We start from the raw sequence: 26,601 nt of genomic DNA on the forward strand, positions 1-26,601 counted from the left end.
AATTTGTTCAACTTTGACCTCAAATAAATTGTTAACGTGAAGGCTTAATAAAAGAAATAATCTGGAAAGTTATGCACAAATTATTTGAGAATATGTATGCGAAGTTTCAACTTCCTTGCTTAAAAAAAATCTTTTTTGAGGTTTTGGCCAGCTTTTTTCGATTCTAGCCCACTGTGCAACGGAAAGTCTACAAATGGATTGAAATTTTCAAAAATCGTGCCACAAGTATTACGCAGGATGAAGGAGTCCGACCACCGTTTATCGCCACAAATTAATAATACATTGAGCTTTCACGTGGAATGATTCTCTTAGATGAGTAACTATTGACGAAATGGCGCATCGTCTGCCAATTAGTCACCGTTCTACCAACGCATTTTTCATTAAATTCATAGGCATTACTGCAGTATTATTTATACATAAAATTTTAAAAATACATTGCGTATAATCATTGACTTATCCTTGCACAAGACTGTCTTCTCTTTTTCATTCTTGATAAATTGTCCAACATAAGTTATCCTAGGCCATCTTTCTCCGTTTCGTATGCGTTTTTGTTTTTTTGTATTACATAGAATCGATTGTGAACGATGCTAGTGTGTTTATTTTTTTCCATCTCTTACAGACCCTCCATTAGAAAGGGATGAGATTACATTTTCATAATTTTATCCACGCCCATGTTTGGCCCCGGAAATATTTTTTTCTCTGGGTAAGTGAAATTAATGTTTGCGTGCCCCGAGATTCCTGGGCCTGCAATATGCATGACGCTCACCGCTGTAATGAGTTGAATGTCGACAGCGCTGCTCAAAATCTGCGTCCATTCCCCAGAGACACCTCATTGGTGGACAACATCATGACTGATTACGACGCGCCTCAAATTGACACCGTGGTTCACAATGAGATGGACGTACCGGCCTTTCTCCTCGCCCAAGAATAAAATTTTTCGCGCGCACCAATGAATACATCCACCCAAAAAAAAGATAAACACGTTCCGTGGCATTTCGAAACTGTAAAGCTAAAAAAAATGACTCAGTATTTCTGTTGCTAGTTCTTTTTCATTCCAGCTGAAATGTCATCTGTTCCTCTTTCCCTCCCTTACCATCCGAGTTCTTGAACACCAACTGAAATTTAACCTTTTCCCAAAAAATACATCACTCTTTTTCACATGCTAATCCGTCAGGTGGCAAAACACATCTCCATACTAAACCACTCCTCTTCCTGGAACACAAGGTTCCAGGGGAGGCATAAATGACACGTGCGATTATTTTTCATGGAGGAGATCCTATTTTATATCAACATCTATTTCGATTTTTTGGACACCCAGAAGTATATATTCTACGTAATTCTACCAGATTTAGGTATAATTTCACAAATTGTTGCACAATAAAGAGGTAAAAAAGGAAACAATCGGAGTATTATTAATAATGTATGCTATAAATCCAATTAGAATCATAGGTTTCGTGGTATGGGCTCATCATATATTAACATTAGGTATAGATATATGTATATTTAGAGTAGGTATAGGTGTACTCAAGCATATTTTGTTTCAGCGACAATTTTAATTGCTGTTCCTACAAGAATGAAAATTTTCCGTTGACTCGCCACATTGCATGGTAGACCACTTAATTATAGACCTTCAATATTACAAACAGGATTTGTATTTCTATTTACTGAAAGAGGATTAACAGTAGTTTCAGCAAAATCATCCATTGATATTGGTATGCACGACAATTTTTTCCATTTGCTTTAACTCTCCCCATATCTGAGGTGTCTGCAAAACTGCGACAAGATTTGGTCTTTCAATAAGTCTCGAATCATAAATTCACTTCATACAATACTGTGTTATCAATATAAAAATACGCTCTACAAATGAATATAACCAACAACCTTATTTAAGATTATTTTGCATAGCTTTTGATTTGGATAACAAAATCTGAAAGGGATTTAAGCCGGCTTAAGTATAGAAATAATATAATCTATACTTTCATATTTAGTGTCTCTGGCTGCTGTCTATTGGAATTTTTAGCCCTACGAATTCTGAAAGCGAGAAACCTGTGCTATTTTCCACCGTAAATACAGACCTATCACAGAGATTTTCTGCAATACGTGCGTTCAAACGGGTATTTTATAAATAAATGAAGCTTCGGTCAGTGTGGAAAAGTTTTCATTAAATGTAATTCCAACACATTAAAATGAATGGAGGCTGCCAATGACTCGATCACTCGAAACTAAAGAAAAAATTGAGTTTGGCAATAGGATACGACATTTTACATAATCATGGCTTTCGTTCACGAAAGCGTAAATACTAAGTAGTATATTTATTCAGCTACTTTTTCCTCGGAATCGGCCAATGTTTGCTTTCGCTAATTAAATATTATTGATTAAAAAGATATTTGAAAATCACCTATTATTTTCATATTATTATTCACTCGAGTAGTATTATTATTATTTAACTAACATCACACATAAACCCAACTAATCGCTTTCGCGTGTGTATGATATAGAGTAGAAAATCGTACCATTTTAGCAACGTATACTCCACGTAAAAGCCTGAAGATAAGACTATATAGCGAGTGTGGATGTACGGTCGCGGAAATTTTTGAGAAATGAGGAAATATTGCGCAAAATTAATCGATCCAAACCAAGAATTATGGACTCTTGAAATGACAGAAAGTGACGTGACCGATAAGGACATCAAAAAGCGGTCGCATAAACACGTTTCATTGAAATATTTCTCCACTGTATTATCTCCATGCAGCTACTTCCTTTGTCACTTAATTTTCCTTCGATCTTCACAACTTTTATACCACGAAATAACAACATAACTGCGGCAACAAGATAAAAACAAAATTTATTCCAACATCATGGGATTCAGTCACGTCCTGAAAGAAGGAGAGAACTCCTAAAGGTGCAAAATCGTTGCAGTATAACTATGGTATAGAGTAGAAAATCGTACCATGTTAGTCCACAATATTTGTAAACTGAATTTTAGTACTGATAATTGAATCACCACTGATAATCATCGTCCTTCAGAAAGCGTATTCTCATCCAATGAATATTGGTGGTGAGAAGCTGCAAACGCGTAATTCCGCGGAATGCAAAATCTGTGGAATTCCATACAGTATCCATTTGATTCCATGTCAAAAGTAGCATCACGTCAAAAATCTAAAACTTATTTGCAGCAAAGATATTCAGTGAGTGCTTGTAGGCAACCGCAGCCACGCTACAAGAATATTGAATTCAGTCCAACCATTCCGGAAATATTGACATCCTCACACAGTAATGACATTAGGCGGACCAATAATTTCGTCAATCAAAGAGTTCTAAACAATTGCAACTTTAAGATAGTCAACGATTTTAACGGATTTATTTTATTCTTGGCATCAATGGTATTAACATTACTCTCTCTTGAGGTCGATATCATTCTCAAATAACCCAACTCGAATGAATCACAAAATCAGAGCAAACGGATATCGGAACTCCTTCGCAAACAAAGATGATATGGTACTCGAATATTCTGGCTGGCGTGATGGCTTTGTGAAACGTATTCATCCCATTGATTCTTAATTTTCTCAAGATATGGATCATCCTATGGTACCTTTGCCAGCTAAAAAAAAACATATCAAATGTTTGAACCAAAAAAATAGAGCTACGGCATCAATAAGATCCTTGAGATGTTTAGTATAAATGTTTACATTTCTACATCAAATTTCACGTGATAACAGTGTTTCGTCTTTGTGTGACCAAAATTTCATCACACGCATTTCTCTGACAGATTAAAAACTAACCAACGGACCACTTTCCCAAAAGGAAATCCGCTGGAGGAAAGCAAAGGAATCAATTAGTCTTGTAATTACAGAGCATCAGGCACTGAGTCAACTCCAGTAACAATAACGTCAACATATGTATCGCATCGGAGCGCTCCCGCAGCACGCGGGAACCTGTGTCTTCCTTCGTTGGCCAATTGATGCAAAAAACAAGTAGCTTTAAAGGCGAAGAAAGTATATCTAAGTAACGGCGTGCAATTCAAAATGCATTAGTGAAACTAAAGGATTTCCTCATCATTAAAAATGTTGGTAGAGACAATAGTTGGAATAGAGTCCTTTTAGGGGGTATATTTTGGCGATGTCTGTAATGAAGGCTATACCATGCGTTCAAAAACTTATAAATTTGTAAAATATGAAGTTTTGGGTCCGTCAGTAATTATCATTCGTCTGCTTACCTGATGATGTTTTCGCTTAGGCATCAAATTCCATCCAATCTTTGACCCGTCTGGAGGTCTTACACGATGCGGCATGCACTACAGTACCGCGTAAGAATTGGATTCCCCTTATGAACTTAGAGAAACTATACATCTTCCACAAGAATCTCAGTAATGAGCGCTTAGAGTTAATTTCTTTAGGCGTAATTCCTGCGTATGACGACTATTTTCTCCGACATATTCTCTACCTCCGAAAATCTTTACAAAACGGAAAGAATGACACACTCATCACACTCCGCGACTCACACAGCGCCGTCCGAGTGTGACTGTGATATAGATAGAGCACTTACCATGAATACCCCCCCTAAAACTGACCCAACAATGTTAGAAGTTGACCATTGCTTCCATCTATCAAAGCAAAGGCAGAACCATAAATACATCAGCGAGAAATCCAGGGGCGATGGGTTTCCAAACGCGAACGGAAGATTAACATAACAATAAAAAAATGAAAGAGTTAAGTCACTATATGGTGAAGAATCACGACCCATAGTGCGTAGCATATGCGATGACGCATTCCTAAGAACGAGCGCTCGTGAAGGTTACAGCCTTTCTCAACGAGTGATCGAGCTAAGCGCGAAAGCCGGTCCTGATGCAATCAGCTTAAGTCAGCCCCGTTCGACGTTGCGTTCGGTGGCAGCCGAGGTATATAGTCGCGGAGATCTGGGACCCGGAATCGATCAAAACTCTGACAGGATTCAAAGACCCGTTACCCGCGAGGATATGGCTAAACTGGAATTATTTACGTGGCTCAATCCTTGGTTCTTTAAAGCTTGATTCACGAGGTGGGTGAAGAGACCTGTGATGATATCGCTTGCATTTCTGACAGCGCATATTTCTCGCTTGACATTTTGAAGCCCTATGGCTTTGCTCGCAGATGGTTAAAACGCAATGTTTTCGAACGGCCAAAATCGGTGCGGGCTAGAAAATCCAAATTTAGAAATAGGGAACAATGGAACACGACGGATGCGAACTAGAACTAAATAAGGGTTTGTCTAGGGTGAAGGCGGGTTCTATATAAACTCATCATAAATTTTGCCACACCACTCATAATTATCAATTTCACCGTAGTGAAACAATTTTCCGCCAAAATTGTTTTGAAGACGAGATTTGTTATTCGATCTTGTTTATGAAATGACGTGGTTGAGAATTTTAGATACATGTACAGATGATCAATCAATTATCGAAAATTTTATTATCCTACACTACAATCTACCCTCCATCCAATGTGAACTAGAATAAAATTAGCTTCGAAATAAAAGCGTGTAAAACAGGCTTTAGGGTATGGAGCATAGTCTGTATATAAGGACGATAGAATGCGTTGAAAGTTGTAACTACCTCGATGCGCAATCGGTATAACCTTTTCAGTTTAAAGTTTTTAGCCGCGTTTAGATGAATATTATTTTTTGCTGCACTATTATAATCCATTTTCGGGTATACGTCTGCGTGCTTAATATTTGTCTCAACGTTTCATTCCACTTACTGGGAACGTCGTCAGGAGTATCGTCGTCGTCGTCGTATTATTTTTTGCTATTTAACATTAGTGATACCTCATGAATACCTACACTGTTTGGCTATTTATCGCGTACTTTACTTTGTGGTCTTATTAGTCCATAACTGTGAACAGGTGTACACAGCAGGAGATTAAAATCTCCTAAAGGTCATGTCCATCTTGATAGTCATTATAACTAAAAGAGATAGTCTAGCCAAGTGAAAAACAACTGAAAAGTAGAATAGAAAAGCAATACATTGCGTACAGTTGAAAGAATATTTGCATCTTGAATCAGAAATGGCGGTTAACACTTGAGTACGCAGATAGACACGTAAGAAAAACGAATATCTGGTGGCGATCAATGAAAGGTATTACGAAATTCCGGGATAACCTTCACGTGGGTGTTTCTCTACTAGAAAAGAGCACCCTAAACATTTAAAAAAAACTATTATTTTCATTCAACTCCAAAAGAACGTTTTCTGAAGTTGATGGGTTGGCGCTTTTCATAGTACATCCCATTGGGTACCCTTAATGCCTTCTTTTACCATTGACCTGCGTCAATAGCGCAGTAGGAAGGAGGGAGCGTGACTTGATATTAAAGAGTGATGAGTTGGCTAGGGCTGTTTATGGTTTTGGGGAGGGTAGGCCTCCCGCAAGGCCCATAAAGTATTTTAAGGACTTTGGTTCTCCCGGCAGGAAGGGATGAATGTGTCTGGATCAAATAGTTTTGCATAAAAAATGGGGGATATTGACGATTTCTATATTTTTTTATAAGAATTCAACTTTGCACCCCAGCGATTTATCAGTAAAATTTCACAATTAAAATTACCTAAATGGGTAAAATTGTATAAATATTCCGCAAAATTCGAATTTTCGCCGGCATTTACTAAAAAACTCCTGTGCTCTTTCACTATCCCTTGATATAATCTCCCCGGGGGATCAGGTTGGTGTGTTACCCCACAGGTCCGATATCAAATCGCGGATATGGTGAATATATTTCCAAGAGTGCCCGATCTCGGCTTGAATGCTTTGAGGAGGGCGCTTCAAGCACAGCACTACCAGATTCCTCTGGATTGTTTATAATACACTACATAGTTAATAAACTACTCCCTCATACACCCTATGAAGGAGTAGTGTAGTGAACTGCCATCCAGAGGACTCAGAGTACTACGTCCGTCAGATGAGACGTTACGCCGTGGTACCCTTGGCGGATTTCGTTAAGAGGAGGCTCATAACGACGCCGGGTTTTTCTCCACCCTTCCCTTACTGTCCTTCCCTTATGGCGCAAATTCCGCAACCTCAGCTGTAGGTCGCCTCATCCAAATACCATTCCATATCTTTCCGCTTTGGCCAATATTCGCCACGACACATTCGTCACATATAATTTTGAACGCCCCGTGTTTTTTGTTCACAATTATCTTTGGTATTAAAAACATTTTGGTTGGTGTAAGTTTTTAAATGACCATAGAGTTTACGGACCTTATTTAAAACTTTCGCAATGAATAGAAGGGATCGCCATCTCCTCTTTCTCTCTGTCTTTGAGCAAAGAGGTGAGACGAATTAAATTTCTTTGCGTTTCTCCGCTTTTCATTAGGGTGAAAATTAAATCATCAGTTAACATTCGTGAATTTTACCTTTATGTAAAGCATTTATTAAAATTACGAAGAACTGCTTTTCGAAATATGAATTCCCTTCATAAATTTATTCTCTTGTTCGGAGTATCTACTACGCATTCCGTAAAGCGCTGTGACGCATCACCATTTTTCATATGGCAGATCCAATTTACGACCTTGCGTCCGTGCATTTGCTCATGCTTTTATGCAATTCACGGCACTGAACGATGATGCTCATTGAAAAACACATCAGTACGTGCATAGGTGGCACAATTACGAACTTCGCTCAAAGCGGTATTTAAAAAGAGGCCATGAGGCTGCCTTGATTTGAACCTGATGATCTTTACAGAATCCGAATTGAGTGAAAGAAAAATATGTTCGAAAAATCATCACTCTAGTGGGATAAATGTAAAGCAGATTTAATCCTTACTTGCTTTTATTATATCTATAATGAAGATTACCCTTTCACGCTATCCGTATCCGAAGCATTCTTCCCGCATTAGATTTAAAGACTACATATAAAAAACAAATATGTACTCTAACTTGTATTTTATACTAAATAAGTTCATAGAGCACACTTATTAAACGTGAAAGCCTAACCATAACCATCAAATGAATTGGAGCCAAGTAAGCTGATATACCTAACTGTTTACATAATGTTACCATCATTAGATCTATGTATACGTATTTTCGAAATAGATACTGTGTATTGCATTCCGGTCATGCATCAATATCCCAAAACTAGGGATAGGTCAGTTCGGTTCTTCTCAGTTCTAATGGTTCTTGAGGTCGGAAACCGAACCTGTATAAAAAAAAAGGACCAGCACCGAAATAATTTGTGCCAAACCCAGTTATAAAACTTTTCTCAAGCATAATTTATACTTCGTAGGTACATGAAATAAGGTGATATTATGGAAACGACTGCATGTAAAATAACTGTATGCCTTATTTTATGTAGTTTTTACAATACCAACAAGGTAAAATCATGAAGAGCTTTTGCAAATGAAAAATGAAAATTTTTATTAAGACCGGAAACTGAGAATTGGAACTCACAGACCCGATGGCAGGAACCGAACCATAATTAGAACCGAAGAAAAGTGGAACTGACGGCCCATTCTCAGATTAATTTATACTATATGAGGGGGAAATTCCTTTTCTACTGGCATTCGCTACGTAGATTGATTAGATTTCGCTGTTTTTACCTATTCTTATTATCATAAAAGAGTAGCAGACGAGCCCACAATTTGTTTTAGATCGGCAAAGCAATTTTTCTGTAATAACTGGGTTGTGAAATTTAGTTCTTAGTTCGTTTTTCATGATCGGTTTTTCTGAGGGGTGGATTAAGGACGTTGTTTTTGAGGGTACGATTCATTACTTTCCACAACACCCAGGCGGTATGCATATCCTTTCAGCGATAGTGCGTCTGAGGTTCCGTTATTCAAGTATGAGTACCATTAATTATATCTAACCATTGTTAAGCAAATGAAATAAAATAAAAGTGTTCATTGGAGATCCACCTAAAAGAGGAACACTTTTTCCATTTTTCCAGAAGTGTCTCGGAGTACGGATCAAATTGATCAACACGCTGATTATCGACCATTATCTACGCGTTTTCTTGCACACCCCTATCACATACCATTATCTTTGTTTGGGTGGCATTGATTTTCATGTTGTATTCTCTCCCGATTATCTCATTCATGATCTCTATCACTATTTATATCTTTTTCGTTTTCTGCTAAGACTGCCATGTTGTCTACACATCTTAGATTGTCTATTTTTTCTCCCCCATTCGTTTGTATTCTTTTACGGACTTCTGTTAGGCCCTCCTCCCAATACATACTGAATAGAACAGGGTGCCCAGCCGATCAAAGAAGAAAAAATCATGCATAATTCCAGGTTTTCCAGGGAAATGTTACAATTTTCCAGGTTAATCTCTGCGACAGCTTTTAAAATGTTAAAACAACCAAAATTACTTCAATACTAATAAATAATATTATACTTGTGCATTAAAGTACGTTCCGAATGTAAATACTTGCACTTAGTAATAGAGATTTTACACTTGATTTATTAATACTTGGAGCCTCAAGACATTCGTCATAATTTAAAAATGTATATACATAAATATTTTTTTTCATAAAGAGCAATTAAAAATGTAATCAAGACATTGTAAAGCATACATGCAGATACATTTAATAGATTTTGAAATTACAGGTTGGAGGATTTATTCATTATACACACATTACATACCCCCTCTTGTATTTTATCTCTTGTTTGTTCATTTTCTTCCGTCAGAATAGCTTTTTCCTTCTTGTATAAATCCCATATGACTCTTCAATCCCAGTAGTCAACTCTAGATTTCTTTAGGATAAGCTCAATCTCTGAAACATTTATCTCCGGCCTTGAAAAGCTCAGTCGGAATACCATCCGTACTGGAACTTATTTTTCATCATCCTTTCAATTGCAATGGTCGGATTCTCTCCACATTAATGGTTCATCTAGTTATTTATTAATATTTCTTCTCTCCCTTTCAATGCCCTCGTCCAAAACTTCTTCATCTCCATACGCGCATTGATATATTCTTTCCATCTTAAAATGATTTCGTCACCTCTTTCTAATGAAATGTCTTTGTTGTCCAATATTCTCCTACTACTGTTTACGAATCCCCCAAAAAATACCTTTTTATGGTTAGTGGTCATTTTCTCTTCTCCCTCCGATCAGGTTTTACCCTATTTCTATGCATATATCTCCATAGTATTTCTCTTTTTCTTTTATACATCCCCCTATTTATTCTATTTTTCAATCTTCTACACCCCTTTTTGCCCTCCGCCTCGGTTGAGATTCTTAAATTAATTTTCTTCCTCCAAAGCGATTCCTCAGACGCATAAGATACATTTTCCGAAGGACGATGGACAAATTACACAGTAAAATTCGGCAAATTAAATCGAGTAAAAGAAAATATTTTAAGTACTCAACCGTTTGTATTAATTATGAGACATTTCTACTGACATAAGTTTAAAAATTTATTAAACCAAATAGCAACAAACTCATTGGCTTGGTGTGAAGCCCGAGTTAACTTCATGAACACAAGCCGCCACGAATGTGCAAAATCATATTATATTACTTACCTATCGGGACCAGAAAATACATAGAAAAATTATTCGACTGGAACAAAGATACGGATAGAAAAGGCAAATCTTCGAAGTGCTCTGGCCTTCCTCCTAAGATGGCGGGACAGAGGAATAATACCTTCATTCGCCAAAATTCGCACTTCAATAAACCCTTCGATATCAAATCTAATTGTGAGAAGACCCAGAGATAATCCACGAAGAGTGGAGACCATAGGTCAACAACTGGAAGGACTTGAAATCTTTGCGCCTATGAAAATTACTGGTTGGTCAAAATAGATGCCAAAGTTAGTGCCATAAGAAAAGTATTGAAAACTTTCAAAAATTCATTTAAAATGCTTTTAATCAATTTGTTGAAAATAACCGCACAAAAATCAAGCAAAAAATCCAGTTTTTGGCGATGGAAATATTATATTACTGGGACATTTTTAAATTGACAATGTTAGCGAAATTTTAGTCCCCTAGGCATCCCATGTTAATTCAAGTCGATATATTTGCCAAACCTTGGTCTTGAGCCCCCCTCTCCCTCCCTATCCCTAGGATTAATAGAGCTACATCCGCGCCAGGGTGATTTGTCTATGCAGAGGAACCCACATAGTCAGCTGAAGAAGTTCGAGAAAATCTACAAGGTGAAAACGACCGCAACAAACACGCAGCATAGCCGAGTGGTCATCAACCAAACGGATGATATCCTGGACACTCAACTTCGACCCTCTCGAAAGACATTAATTTTTCTCGTACCCCGAAGAGAGTTACGTGACTACATTGGAGGAATTGAGTAAGGCATTCAAAAGCCCAATAAAGATGCGGCGGAAAACATCAAGAGTGAAGTCGTTATGACTCTTTTAAAAAAGAATAATAATATACAATCTTGCCGTATACGGCCTCTGCTGTGAATTCTTATGTGAGGTATTACTACTGCGTTTCATTATGAATATAAGTAACTTCCTCAAAGCCACGCCTGAAACCATTTCTTTTGCTAACAGAGCCATTTCCTTACACCCAAAGAAAGCTCATTTATAAAAACCTCTTGTTTGATATAAATTTATCTTATTGAATTCGTTTTGCCATAGGGTAGATATTACAATACATTATTAACAACAACCTCTATTATTTTCCTCAATCTAAACTCAAGTTTGTGAGACGGAGATGAGCAAGCGCCTTCGTCCACTGTAAATATACGTACAGCATTCTTCTAAAAAAAACTCCATTTTATTCAGCACGCCACACGAGGCAAAAATAAAGATGTGCCTGATTTATAATTTTCTAATACCCTACAGGTGAAAGAGTATCCCAGGAAAGAACTTTAACTATTAGTAGTTATATTGAAGATTAATCGCTAAAAATCTTAGTCAACGACTTGTGCAATCTTCTTACCGAATCGCATGAAAGCGTGAGACTTAAAGTGAGGAGAATGGGATAATGATATTCGTACTCCGTAGTCGAGAGGAAACCGATGCCCCGTCATAGATTTTCAATTTTTACAAATTATCCTTGAAGATTCATAGTGCTCAGTAACATCCCTTAATGAAACGAGCGATTATTTTTTTTATCCGAACGTAGTTCCGTAAGAGGCCGAGAGTGGCCGTAAAGCTATCAATGTAGATTGCTTCCGCGTCAATGCCCTCCCCATCAATATTCCTCCATCGGAAATATCCGATCTTTGCAATGAGACGAGCGCGATGTGATAGGGGCACGCAATGAATGGATTCCCAGCCTTCTCGGATGGCTATTCAAAGAACATCCTATAGTAAGCAATGAAGCATAGAAGCATCATTGAATCGTTAGTTTAAAATGTTGGATAAAATATTCACATTATTCCATCGCATGAATACATCAAAAATTAATTTTATAATCGAAAATATAGAATAATGATTTAATAAATAGAAAAGATAGTCTAGCGTCAAAATCCATTTCCGGGCATGCAATTTCTTAAAAATTTTCGGGTGAGGACCCCCCCCCCCCCCCCCCCCCCCCAAATCCCCCGGTTAGGAGAACCCCATCATGAGCCTCAGCCGAGGGCCCCCAATCACCCCAGACCTCCCCTGGTGCAGAGGCCGATATCCTTTCGACAATGAAACGGTTCTCCCCCAATGTCACACACTTGGGATCTCACAGTGGGACTGGCCCACCGCCTGGCGCCTCCTCCACTCCTCCCGCCGTTCCTTCCTCAAGAGAGAGTGGTTTGGCCGTCCTTCTATTCTCGTCCACTCACCCTCACTCAGACCGGGACACAACACGGACGGCAAGTTACTGGTCGCATTTCACTGCGAGGAGAGTGCTCTGATCACGCCGTTTTGCGCGGTTCATTCGTGATCATAAACTGTAAAAATTGTAGCCTCATCAATTAAACACGGAAAATGTTGTGAACACTTGTGCGACGACATGGACGCCTGAATGTAAAATTGTACCCACTCGCACTCAATTCCGAAATTGCATAAAATCACATTCAATCTTTTCCTATGTTTAAAGACAAGCACAGCGGCATCGGGAGAGGAGTATTCCTTGTGTATCACTCAACAGTGGTGTAGCTAGGAATTTTGTTCGGGGGGGTCCAAAACCAGGGGGATTCGGTGGAATTTTTTTTTGAAAACAGGGTACTAAATACATAGAGGGTTTTCAACTAATTTTAACACTTTTCATGATTGGAAAACTTCGTTTTTCAAATAAACCTTTCGTAAATTCATTATTTCTCTATATTTTTTTCTTTTATGACGAAGAAAACTTATTCTGATTTTATATTTCGGGGGGGTCCAGATCCCCCTCGCTACGCCACTGTCACTCAATAATAATCCCCTTAAATCACACGTTCAACGCGTATGAAGGAATCCGCCAGTGATTACTACACACGTTTTCTCAATTGAGAGCTAATGACCGCGGATAGCCGTGACCGAGGAGGAACGTAGACACGAATAATGAACACAAAGCTTCACTTCCAATTAAATTCTCCGACGACTTTGAAAAGGCCATTGAATTTATCAAATCCACCAGTTTCATACACAGAGGGCTATACTCGGCTCCATGACCGGTCTTTTCAGAAAACTCTGACGCTTCAATTTCAATCATATATGCACAAACTTATTTTAGCAGAAAATTTATAACAGATATTAGAAAGCAGAAAGCTAGTGACTGCCGCGTATTAGGCGCGCAAGTACAGTTCACGCTTCTTCGAAAATACTCCCTGTGAATAGAAACCGCGCAAGCACATGGACAGACTCTGCTCCGAAGAATAATATTTATTTCACGCACGTGCATAGGCTTCTCTTTCCATGATGCTCCTCGTGTAAATAAATCTTAAAAGGGATGGTTTTGTAGTCCAATTAAGGCAAGGCAAATGTTCTTTCAACGTAAGCGGAATGAAGAAAATGCGTGCCTAAGTGTATGGAAAGTACGATACGAGAGTACGCCTACCTACTGAAGGAAAGTACGATTTTTGATAAGCATCGAAAAAATTCTGATGGAAATAAAATTTTATGGCTGACAGAATGAAAAGTATACCAAAATTTGGCGCGAAAGCAGCCCCTAGTGAGTTCCTGCACAAGCTAAATGCAGATTGACACTAGTGTCTCAATCAACAGCACAGAGAACCGTTATTTACCATTAATTCTTTGAATTTTCGCGTAAAGATCCGCGAAACTTATGGATGAGTACATACTGATGGCCCACCTACAATAATACAGCATATATGTGCGCCACTTGACAGGAGGCTAAGTTCAAAAGGGACAAAATGGTACAAGAAAATATCTAATCGAGCCCATTGCCGAAACAATTCCAAAAATCCCCCCTGATTGTGTTACCAGATGATTTTAAAATGTTTACTTACGTTTAGGACCGCCAAAATCTTCGCGGTATATTCACTATGCTCAGAACGAACTTCAATTGCGTCTACGTAACTGTTCGACACCACGGTAACTGGTTTAAAACGCTCGAGCCGACCGAGAAAAGGAAGTATTAGTTCAAGCCAGTCCTGCAGATGGCAGTAAGGAATGAAATACGTCAGCGCCTCCCCCGGTACATTTGTAACTAGGTAAGCAAGTTCTCATGATCAATATTCAATATGATAGATACGAATTTTATAACCTCCCATTCACGAAAATTCTTATAGAATACAAATGAGTGAAACTTAAATGTAGTAATATCATATAATGACATGCACTGGTGAAATATGGCATTGATTCAACGAATCTTATTTCATGAAGCTTCACTTTCTTGTTTGAATGGTGAAATTCATACTCTTACAAGCATTCAACAGGAGTATTAATCCTAATGATTATAATAAAATGTATTGGTTGAAAAAAATATACAATGAATACCTATACGATACGTGAGTTTCTTTCCGTCTCCCAAATTTTCATTTATATTTATGTCATCTCAATTACCCTCACAAACAGCTTAGAGGCCTTTTACATTGCGGGTTTTAATCAAACGACAATGGACAGCCATGAACACCCATGCCCTGGATAGTATCAGCCTACTTAAGTTGGTCTCTAGCCTGCAACATTCATCTTAGTGGGCAAGGCCTTTCCACCACTTCAACCACAGCCATCAGAAGTTTTAAATGTTACCTTACATAATATTTTATTATATATTGGCAATTATCATTATAAACTGCCATATTACACTGTACTTATGTATTAGTTGATTGTACCAGCTATGATTAATGTTCATTTTGGATTTTGAGTTAAGCAATAGATACAAACAGAGCATGTCTGATATATCTTTAAGAATACCAAATAATATATGCAGTGGTGGACCCAGAGAGGGACTAGGGGGGCTAAACCCTCCCCCTATGGTATCCATGGATACACTAGATAAAATAACACTTTTTTGGATCCCCACGTTTGCTGGAGGTTATCCCCCAGGCTCCCCAATTTACCCCCCCCAATCTTGGATCCACCACTGAATATATATAATGTAAAAACCTACCCACTCACTTCAGTTCCTGCATTCGTTGGGCATCCATCCGAGGAGTTTATGTTACTTAGCATCCAATTAGTAATTATGGAAACAGTGCATTTGAGTACTATCAGAGTCCAGAATCCTTATAAGGATTTTATATAAGCATTCACACATGACCAGCACCAAGTTGAAAAATACATCCAATGCCAAGGGATACTAAGAAGTAAATTTAAGGAAGCAGTGAAGGACTTGAAGAATGGAAAGATGTCTGTAGAAGACAAAATCAGCAGGGTGGTAAGTAAAAGTATTTGGTGAAAGAGCTAAAGACAAGCTGTAAGGAATTATACCAGAATGCTACTAATCTGGGAAGCAACCAAAAGACTACAAGAAGAGCAAAATGTTGACAATAGCAAAGGGAGTGCGGGCTGAGAAATATGTATGTGGAGCAGGGGCGCGGCTAGGAATTGAGGATGGGGGGGTTTTCAGTGCAACTAATACCAGGGTGTGTGGGGGTATGGTATACCCACCAGGATAAGTAATAGGTGCGAGATTAATAAATTGCAGAATTTTAAGACGAATGGTTCAAAATGGTGAGTTTTACGGCTTTCTGGGGGATATTTTATTTCTCCTTACACTATTCTGTTAGTAATATCAATTCAATGAAGTAAAATGGATTAAACTTAAAAATTTCTCTGAGCTCTGGGAGGGGTTTTATCCCCCAAACGCCCCTGATGAACCCCCCCCCCTCGCTGCGCCACTGATGTGGAGTGCCGAACCTCGAGTCTAGTAAGTACTTTATACTAGACTCAAGGTTCGGCACTCCACATATTGACATGTGTCATATGCAAAGAAAATCCTCAATGGATAATTGAAAGAAGAATCAAAGGAATAATCATAGCAAGCTTCTCAGATAACCTGTTTGGATTTAGGAAGATAAAAGGAAATACTGTACCTGAAAACAAGGGCGTACCCAGGATCAAAACGAGGGGGGGATCAAAACTAGGTGTGATCGTTCAAGTTGCAAAAAGGTTAAGGAAACTAAAATTTCAAGAAAATTATAAGCACTTTATTAGTTTTTTAAATTGTTTGTTCAAAAATAAAATTTTTTATACTAATATGTATCACTTTTCTTGGATTTAAAGAAAAATTTTTCAAAATTTTCTTTCTGAACTACATTTACTTTTGCTTCTAGGGAGGGGCAGCTGACCCCTCCTGCCCCCACCAGGTACACCCATGCCTGAAAATACTGACAGAAAAAATACCCCATATGGACAAGCTACTGTACATAGTCTTAGTGGATCTGAAGAGGGCATTTCATAATGTGGAGAGTTTAATTGATTGACTTAGTTAATAATGAGAATGCGCTAAGATGATAAGGTGAAAAGAGACCTCTTCGGTTAACTATAAGAAAAAGGCAGGACAACTTTGGCCACATAATAAGGCATGATGGTCGGTTAAAGACAATCGCCAAAGGACAGGTATGCACATTTTTGATAGTATCTAGATAAAGAGAACTGCAACAGGAATACGATCAATTTTAGTTAGGGTGATAATTCGTTTGCTGTTTTCATTGATATTTTCAAAGAAAAATGTAAAAACGGACTTAATTTTTATCACAACTCACTCAATTTCATGCTAAAATATTCTACTATGTTTCTAAAGAAAGGTTGTAAAACAAATTTTTCCCAAAAAATTTTTAGTTTTCCTACTATTTGACATAGAATATCTAAAATATGGCGTTTAACAAACTTAAGCTACCTAGTCATTAGCAAGCCGTATCTCTATTCGTACTGGTTGCCAAAGAAACATTAAAAAATAATATTATTTGTTGTTTTATAAGCTACAATTTTGTAACATAGTTTTTATGATAAATGCATATATTTCAAGTTATTTGCAAAAAAAAAACAATAAAAAACGTTGATTTTTCAATGAAAAACTAAATTTCAATCGCGAAAAACTCAAAAAATATTAACGTTGCAAAAAAATACTAGGAACATTTCCTGATTATAATTAGTTTTCCCATCGATTTCTATGGTCAAAATTTAATATAAAAAATTCCACCACTGAGATGGGGTCGAAACCACCTCAGGGTAAAAGCACCCATCGGCACGATATAGATTTTGATCCTTGGTCTATTCCCTATCTACTATCAAAATTTCAAGTAAATCCAACCAGTTTGAAAAAATTGCAAACCAAAGTGCTTCATTTCCATGGTTGTTACAGTTGAAAAAGAGAAGAAATACTTCACTACAATGTAACCTATCTCCAGCACTCTTCAATATAGTTTACGGAGAAAGCAAAGAAGGAAATCAGAGAACAAGGAATCACAGGAGTTTAGGTGAACAAAGAATAAATCAACATACGGTAGTTTGCAGATGATATCACCGTCATAGCATAGAAGCAAAAATGTACTGAATACAACATGAAAATTAATATGAAGAAAACCAAGATACCGCTATGTGGGTGAAATCAGTGTCCAACATAAACCTCAATGAGAAAATTAGATCAAGAGCAAGAATTTACCTACCTTGGGAATAAAGTATGGAAGACTGTAGAGCTAATCAATAAATCCACACTCCAGTTAGAGACTAGAAACCTTGCACCACAGGCACTGGTTCACCCCAGACCCTTCCACACGGAGTTCCAAAAATCCACATTGAGATAGTCCCATTAACATTTATCAGTGCCATCAATTCACCCACCTATTGCCTCGCCAAATACTTAGCCGGAATTCTCTCACCCTACATGGGAAGCACCATGTGCAGAATTCGACCAACTTCATCTGGACCCTTCGCACCATCCGACTTAAACCGGAGGACATAATGGTCAGTTTTCACGTAGTATCCTTGTTCACTCGTGTTCCCCAGGAAGACACACTTCAACTTCTTGAGAAATGCTGCCATACCACAACTATTAATCTCTTCCACCGCATCCTAAAGTCAACCTACTTCTCCTAGAATGGAAAGTTTTACTAAAAGACGGAGGGCATTGCAATGGGGTCTCCTCTCTCACCGACAATAGCCAATCTCTTCATGGAGGACTTCGAGGAAAGAGCTAAAGCTGTCTACTGTGGCATTGAAGCCCAAATGCTTTAACTGCTATGTCGAAGATACCTTCATCGTGTGATCTCATGGGGTGGAGGTATTCCAACTTTAAGTCATATGAACCAGCTATATCGGAGCATCAAGTTCACAATGGAAATGGAAAAGGATGGCACCCTACCCTTCTTGGAAATTCTCATCCATCGGAAGAAGGTTGGTTCATTAGGGCACAAAGTTTACAGGAAGCCCACTGATACGGACCTGTATTTGAGCGGCCAAAGTCACCACCATTCACCCCAAAGGATAGTGGTTATGTCTAAGTTACTCCACCAAGCGCAGTCCATCACCGATGAAGAGAGCCTACCCGCTGAAATCTGCCATCTCAAGACCACCTATCGACAAAATGGCTACTCAGAAAAAGAAATATCATTGGCCCTGAAAAGGGCCTTCAAGGATCGGAAAGGTACGCTAGCAGAGGAAAACAAGCCTATTGCCAACGCCTGCCTCCCATACATCTCTACTATCTCTGGAAAAATTTCTAGTGTCCTAGAGAAACACAACATAAGAACAATTCATAAGCCACCCCAGACGCTGAGGAACAAACTTGTCCGAATTAAGGGTGACTTCGGCCTTAAAACTTCGGGGGGTTTACCGAATTCCATGTGAATGCTGTGAAGCTTGTATCGGAGAGATGGGCCACACCATCAAGACGCGGATGACAGAACATAAGAGGAGCATCCAAGTTGGCCAACCACTGTACTTGTTGACGGCACCAAATTACTTGGCCGATCCAAAGGCTACTGGGACCGGATAACGAAGGAGGCGATTGAAACCCGAATGGAGAGGAAAAATTTCAACCGTGACACACGCTATGCTTTCAGTGCCACCTGGAATTCAGCCCTCAGAAAACTCAAGGAGGAAATGCAAAAAAGCAGTGTGAGCCAATCAGAAGTAACTTGACGAATTTGGCACGTAACTAACCGATGTATAGTAAGGCACCATCCTCAATTTGTCATGCCCTGAAGACGATGGCAGAGGCAGCCATCAAAACGTTGGCCTATATTCAACTCACAAAACGGAAAACCAGAGTAGAATTCATCAGCATCATATGCTAGGAAAGAAAAAGATTTTATATCCTGTGAGTTAATGAGAGTATACTATAATCACAATTTCATCGTGGATCTTTCATTGAGCTAAGAAATTTATTAACACCTGAAAATTCGGTTGTGACTAAAAACAAATGAAATAGAATAGCCGTTGCAATGACACCAAGAAACAACACTTCCTGTGCCAAGTCAGTCAGAATATAAATTTCACCCAAAAACAACACGCACATATATATTGGACAAAATCATAGGAAGCAACAGTTTATTCCACATAATAAAAATTTACTTCATATGTTTATCAATTATTTTCTCAACAATGGAAAACATTTAATATAATACTCCACCTTATTAATACTCAACATTAAAAATTTGCCCAAGTTCACGCCCACATGGTTAGGCCCTATATAACATAGAAATGTAAATTCTTTCAACAATTTTTTCCAGAAATCTTGAGTCACAAGATGATTCTGTAGATTGCACAAATCAAGAATTAGCTGTTAGGAAAATAAGATTACAATGGCACTGGATTATTGCTTCAGCTTGGCTTCACTCATGACAAAGATTCATCTACTCTACCAACTTCCTTCTTGGGAAGACTGTCTATATTTCAGAGAAATAATTAGAGAAACCATAAATGGCAAGAAATCCACAGAATGGCAAGAATGGCACAGAATCCAATCCATCAAATGAGGAGAAACACCATCAGCAATACCGCTCAGGAATAGATGAACCTTTGTTAACAAGAATTATACATTTTCTTCCCACTCAAAAAAAAATTAATTAAGTCACTTCTGTGTTCACATCATATGTCGCCATTAGCCAACTATGGAAATCTAATAATTTCATTCCAAGGACCCCCATTGTTGATAATGATTAGACCAGAATAAACGCAAAAAATTCTCAAGTTAGGCAAATTCAACTGAAATCAATCAAGTTTTACATAAAAATGAGCTCACTCAATCAGATAGAAAATATGAAATAAACCTCAATCAATAAAATGTTTTCTTCAGTCTCTGTTGCTCTACACTGATAATCTAGAGACCAGTTTTAAAAAAGACATACATGCACAAGTTTCGACATGCACAAGATGATATGAAGATTCCAGTCATTTTAAACATGTCAACTAAGCAGGTGTAAAACACTTTATGATGATGAAGTTTATAGATATTCTTCATAAGTAATTCAAGCTTATTATTGAATAAACAATATGAATCATTGTAACTTCTATAACTCAAGCTTAAATGCAGCATAGGCTTTTAGTTCATTTGAAATTAACTGAAAATCCATATTGATATACACCTTATTTTTTATGCTTATTCAATTGATTATAAAAGAAAACCTGAGAGTATAAGTATCTATCTCACCCAGTCCACAAGTATTATGAATGATATAAGCAAGATTAAATATGTATTATGATGACAAAAACCCTAGATCGCACAAAAGTGGCATATTCATACAAATTCCTTCAAAATTAATGATTACTGATAGACAGATGAACACTTAACAATACGCACCTATTATGAACACACCAGTACTTTCAGAGCCACATGTAATTTTTGCATTTGTTACTTTTGCAACCATAACTACACTGAGTAATGCATAAAAATGGAACATTAGAACATCTATATAGATATCAAAAAGTTCATGCTGAAGCTGAAGTGAGTTTTGAGTACATATAAGTCATAACTTCATGCAAACAAACAAAAATTCTTTGAACATTAAAAGCATGACTTGGTGGCAAGAAAAGGGTTCAAGTATGCAATGTAAGGGGCAACGTCAAGACCACCAATTAAAAGAAAATCCTCTCCTCTGCAACCGAAATTCTTGCAAAAACAATATTTAACCCACAAGCAGGTGACTAGGTGCACTGAGTGAACCAGTGGATACATTTTTCTTCGTAACCATTTTATCAGCAGAGGTTTCAAAAAGACGACTTTTTGAAACATCTCCCAACACGGCATGCAGAGCGAGCAGTGCAACAATTAGCATAAGGAAATTTGAATCTTCCTAACTTGGATTTTTAACACTGTTTAGTGATGACCAGTGGCACAGCAAGGGGGGGGGGGGGTTTGGAGGATAAAACACCCCTAGAGCTCAGACAATTTTTTAAGTTCAACCTATTTTATTTAATTGGATTAATATTACAAGTAGAATAGTGTAAGGATTAATAAAATATCCCTCAAAAGGCCGTAAAACTCACCATTTTGAACCATGTATCTTAATTTTTTTCTGGCGGAGGACCCTCGCACCTCCCGCTTACCCCGGCGGGTATGCCGTACCCCCAGACACCCCAGTATTAGTTGCGCTTGAAACCCCCCCCCAGCCTTAATACCTAGCTGCGCCCCTGGTGATCACATTTATGTTTTCCAAGTTTGAATTGAGTTTCACAGGCCCAGGTTGCTATTTACAAGGAAAGTATCGACTTTTTGAATTTTCATTCTTAATAGAACCTCGATTACGCCAATTATTCTTGAATGGTGTTGAACACTATTGTAACAAAGGTAAACCTAATAATGATATCAATTTCATATTGCTATTTTGTTTTAATATGTGTTACAGTGGTGAATAGAGCAAAAATAAAGAACTGTTGCAGAATAAATTGATAGACTATTATGTATGCTGTTAATTTCAGGTAAAATTTTCAAATATTTAACCCCAATTTTTCCATTTATTATTTAAATTATGTATATCAATAAATAAATGAAATAAATCGATTTCTAAACTACATATCATGCAAAAAGGTATAAATTTACAGAAATTAGTAATTAATAATTACATACAATACTTTACAGGTGCAGTGTAGCGTGACTGCTCATGTAATGCAAAGCACGAGAGTTAAAGCAGAATTTCTTTAGGGGCTCAGAATATACTTATTGGGTAAGAAGTGACTAAGTGACACTTTTCAAGGAATAAGTGAGTTAATAGTGATATTTCATTCCAAAGATATACAACAAATATTGATTACTGAGGCAATGGGGTGTTGCATGAGTGTTGTTTTCGTCTTTTTTGATGATTTGCGATGACATATGGTAAACAAAAATTAAGCTTTTATGAATTGCAGCCACTTATGATATGAATTACACTCCATTGATGACACATGAAAATAATAAATAAATAATTTAAAATTTTAAGAATAAAATCTAACTACATATACTATGCTACCTTGATGAAAATGGAAGCGTAAACAAAACGTAAAAGTTCGAAACTACTTCCACCGAAAATAAAATTAAGTTTTCTACAGATCATAAGAGAATCTTCTAAGTACACTCAATCTGATGTTACAGGGATGGTTATGATATACTTTGCCTTCATATAACGGTATAAGGTAATGAATAGGAAATGAAAACAGGGAAGTGTTGACAAAATAGAATTACATAGTTATTGAGTGGCTAGCATGACACCTGGATGGAAATAGCATCTAGATGGAATACCGGAAAAATTGCATAATTTACGGATTTACGCTTTGTTTCGATCGCTACATACTTCGGGAACCGGCACATTTACGCTAAAGAACGAGGCAATGAATGGTTTTGATAATGGAGGGGAGAGGAAGCGGCTGTCATGACGGTTATTGTTGTTGAAGGGGTTGTCGCTTCCCTTTGCTTCGTTTTACGCTAAATGAAGAGGAAAAGAACGGTTTTGGAAACGGAGGGAAGATGAAGCAGTGGTTGTAGCTTCCTTCCGTATTGTTTACGCTAAATGACAAGGCAAGGAACTGTTTTGGAAACGGAGGGGAGAGGAAGCGGCAGTTGTCGCTTCCCTAAATTTTGTTTGTGGCAGAAAGGAGTAAGGAAGTGTATCCTAAGCGAGGATCTGGTTCCTGGAACGAATCTACGCTTTTTTTCGCTCGCTATACGCTCCGGGAACCGCCACATTTTCATCAGGGTATTTTCAAATAGAATTTTAGCCACTGCACTCAGATACTTGAATTAAGAATGCGTAATAAATTTTACGAAGTATAGCATAACATTAACAGGAGCTGCATAACATGTTCACTTTGTTTAAGTAAGTAAACAGGTACCTCTCACTCTCATGAATGGGTAAACTCATCACCACACCTTATATAACACGGTATTAATTTTATTATTATACATACCCACTGATTAACAATGATATGAAAGATGGCAACAAGTTGTTAAGACAAGTTAAAGCTGTGGGGAAGCAACTTGATTATTCCAAAGCTGGTTTTGAAATGCAAAAAAAGAAAAAACAAGAATATTGTGAAGCCAGTAAGGGAATAGTCAAGATACCTCTCCATGCCATACCATCACAATTCCTGCCATGAAATCCACAACACAGACAGGAAATATGCCTCATTGGGGTCATCAGCAGCAGAGATAGAGAAGAACGTAGAATGTATAGCAAGGTATACTATAATGCATAAAAATTACCTTGCCAAGGGCTGTGGTTAGTCACCTTATCACTGAAAAATGAGGATACAGAAAACATAACATATTCAGCGGACCTAACATAATAGGTTAATTTTCAAGGTAACCACACAAAATATTACATACTCTCATGAAGCTTAGCTAAGCTAATTAGCATGAATCTCATCAAACATTATCTCTTAAGGAGCCAAATTTTACAGTATACAACAGCAAGAGGCTATAAACTTGGTAAATATCAACAAAAAGATGAGACATTACATGAGCAACCTCTCCTTCAACTTAACACAAACACAATTCTTCTATAATCTTCCAGACCTATTACATGGGTGAATCGACAGAAAACCAGTAGCCACTTTTTTTCAAATTCAACCACAGTCTCACACACAAGTCTCTAATAAATGCAGAAAATAAGTCTCAAGTAACATGCAGAAAAATCCGCAAAGTGGCCTTGGAAATGTCATCCATTACTTTCTAACAGGATAATCCATAATCTTAAAGGAAGTGCTTCCCTGACAATGCTTAAGCTACAGGTATATTCCTTTCTTTTTTGCTGTCTCTGATATTTCTAAATCAGAGAAAAGCACCAGTTGACTCAAAAGGAGTCACAAGGAAACCCCTTAAATTCAGATAAAGTACTTAAGCCACAGTGACGACAGGGTCCTCAGGCTCATGAAAATCATATTTGATTTAAATGGTACTGATGATAACCAGAATTTCAGCCAAAATTATCCATTGGAAAAGCATGTTCTTCCTATTACCAAATGCACAAGCATCAACTTCAATGGCAGCTTGTTATGACAAATGCTCAGAATGCCATGAAAAAGCTCTCTATAAAACGAGTTTGTTATATCTGAAGGACAAAACCCCTAAATGCCCATCCTTAATTATGGCTTTTCTTCCAATCTGTGCTATTTCACGTTGGTAGAAGAGGTGTACGAGTAAAATTGCCCACAAATCTGTAATTTTGCAAATGAATCATGTAAAATTATAATTTGCAATAGTTTTCCAATTACAAAAAACTACCCATCCAAGGCTGCGTGATGCACATTATGTGGTAATGTGATCATGGATATGGGATCATTTGAGAGAGCTAAGATGCATCAAATTGCTGAAGACACTATACTTTAGAAAACCATGTCAAACAGTCACATTGCAAAAATCGGCACTAGAAGCAGCACATGGTTACTTGAGCATGCGTCACAACTGCCTTCTTACCATCCATGACACTTGGAAACCACATAAATATGAGCTCTCACGAACGTAAATAATGTGCATGCTATCAGGCACCATGCAGCCATAATGGATGGTTCTAGGATACAAGTGCTTAAATCAGCAATTTCTTTCAGATGCAAGGTTGCCCCTCCCTCAATGTCATCAGTTTGTGCAGCTTACAAGGGGGACCCAAAAATAACCGGACACAATTTTTTAAAAATTCAAAATTTGATTTCTTGTCTAACAAACGTTAGTCACCTTCGAAGTACTCTCCATTTACACTCACATGTAGGTTAAAACGTTCTTTCCACTATGCGAAACACCTTTGGTACTCATTGATTCCAATGCCTTGCAGCGCAGCCTTCAATTTTTTTTCAACTCCGTACTATAACCAAAACATTTCCCTTTCATCACCAAGAGGAACTCAAAAGGTGTGAGATCTGGTGAGTAGGGTGGGTGAGGAGGCAGTATCATGCAATTTTTTACCAAAAACTCAAGTCCCAGCAATCAGCAATATGTGCCGCTTTTGATCAAGAGGCAACACACGTGGGATGAATTTCGCCACGATTCATCCCAATTGCTAATCTTCAGCTAAAATTCGCTGTAATGAACTCCACGAATGACTAGATTGCTCAGCGAGTCCATCAATAGTACGCCTCTTATCCTCATACACAAGAGTAAGAGTTTTCTCCACAGTTTCATCAGTTTTGGACCTGTGAAGCCAGTCCGGGCGGTTCATGTCTTCGATCGACACGATGCCGCATTTGAATTGCGAATACCACTCATGCACTTGAGTTATTTTAAAGCGTGTTCTTTATAAGCCGTGGATAACATATTAACCATGCCCGACACAATTTTATCAAGTACAGAACAAAATTTCAACACTGCACATTGTTCTCTAATATCGGCCATTTCAAAAATCGAAGGGGTCCAAAATCTCTTTGAAATTGTCACAGTGGCTCGCTACAACCGTCTAAACCCACGCCACTTTGAATACTGACTCAGAAATGATGAAATAAAATCCATCTAATGGGAGAATCCCAAAATATAAGAGCTACGCACACAGTGATATTGGTTCCGTTATTTTTGGGTCCCCCTCGAAATTTTTCTCTTCGACCTTCAAGATTGTGAATGACCAAGACCTAGAATAAGGTAGCGTAATTCCCTCTGAAATCAGTACATATATGTAGACATCATTTTCTCACTCATGTATTATTTTAATCTTGGTTTATTGACCTGAAGACTTGATTTCCCACACAGCATACTGCCATGATGTCAATAATGACATACAGTGAGTTCATTGGGGAGCAGAAATGGCGGAAGACAATCAAGTGACAGCAGAGGTATTCCACTGCCACCGGCATTTGGCTAAAAAAAACTATTAAAAAGTGCAATCTTAGGAAATATATGCCAGAAGAGATTGTAAATCAATAGCGAGTGAATTACATAGTATACCTATCTGCCAAGACCATT

At 37.8% G+C, this 26,601-nt stretch overlaps 2 protein-coding genes across 4 annotated transcripts in view; one reads left to right on the forward strand and one right to left on the reverse strand.

Moving 5' to 3' along the window:
• The window catches only part of LOC124161841 (spondin-1-like), a 265,009-nt gene extending 250,597 nt beyond the window's left edge, over window positions 1–14,412 (reverse strand). For all 3 annotated transcript variants that reach the window (XM_046538057.1, XM_046538056.1, XM_046538055.1), the window contains exon 1: window positions 14,306–14,412. The gene's annotated coding sequence lies outside the window, so the exon portion shown is untranslated. The remainder of the gene's footprint in view (window positions 1–14,305) is intronic.
• Window positions 14,413–18,575: 4,163 nt separating this feature from the next.
• Window positions 18,576–19,088, forward strand: LOC124163025. The gene has a single exon (XM_046539807.1). The coding sequence runs from the start codon at window positions 18,576–18,578 to the stop codon at window positions 19,086–19,088; it is 513 nt and encodes a 170-aa protein (XP_046395763.1).
• Window positions 19,089–26,601: the final 7,513 nt, after the last annotated feature.

The sequence above is a fragment of the Ischnura elegans genome, chromosome 7 (assembly GCF_921293095.1).
Source record: "Ischnura elegans chromosome 7, ioIscEleg1.1, whole genome shotgun sequence".
Taxonomy (NCBI): domain Eukaryota; kingdom Metazoa; phylum Arthropoda; class Insecta; order Odonata; family Coenagrionidae; genus Ischnura; species Ischnura elegans.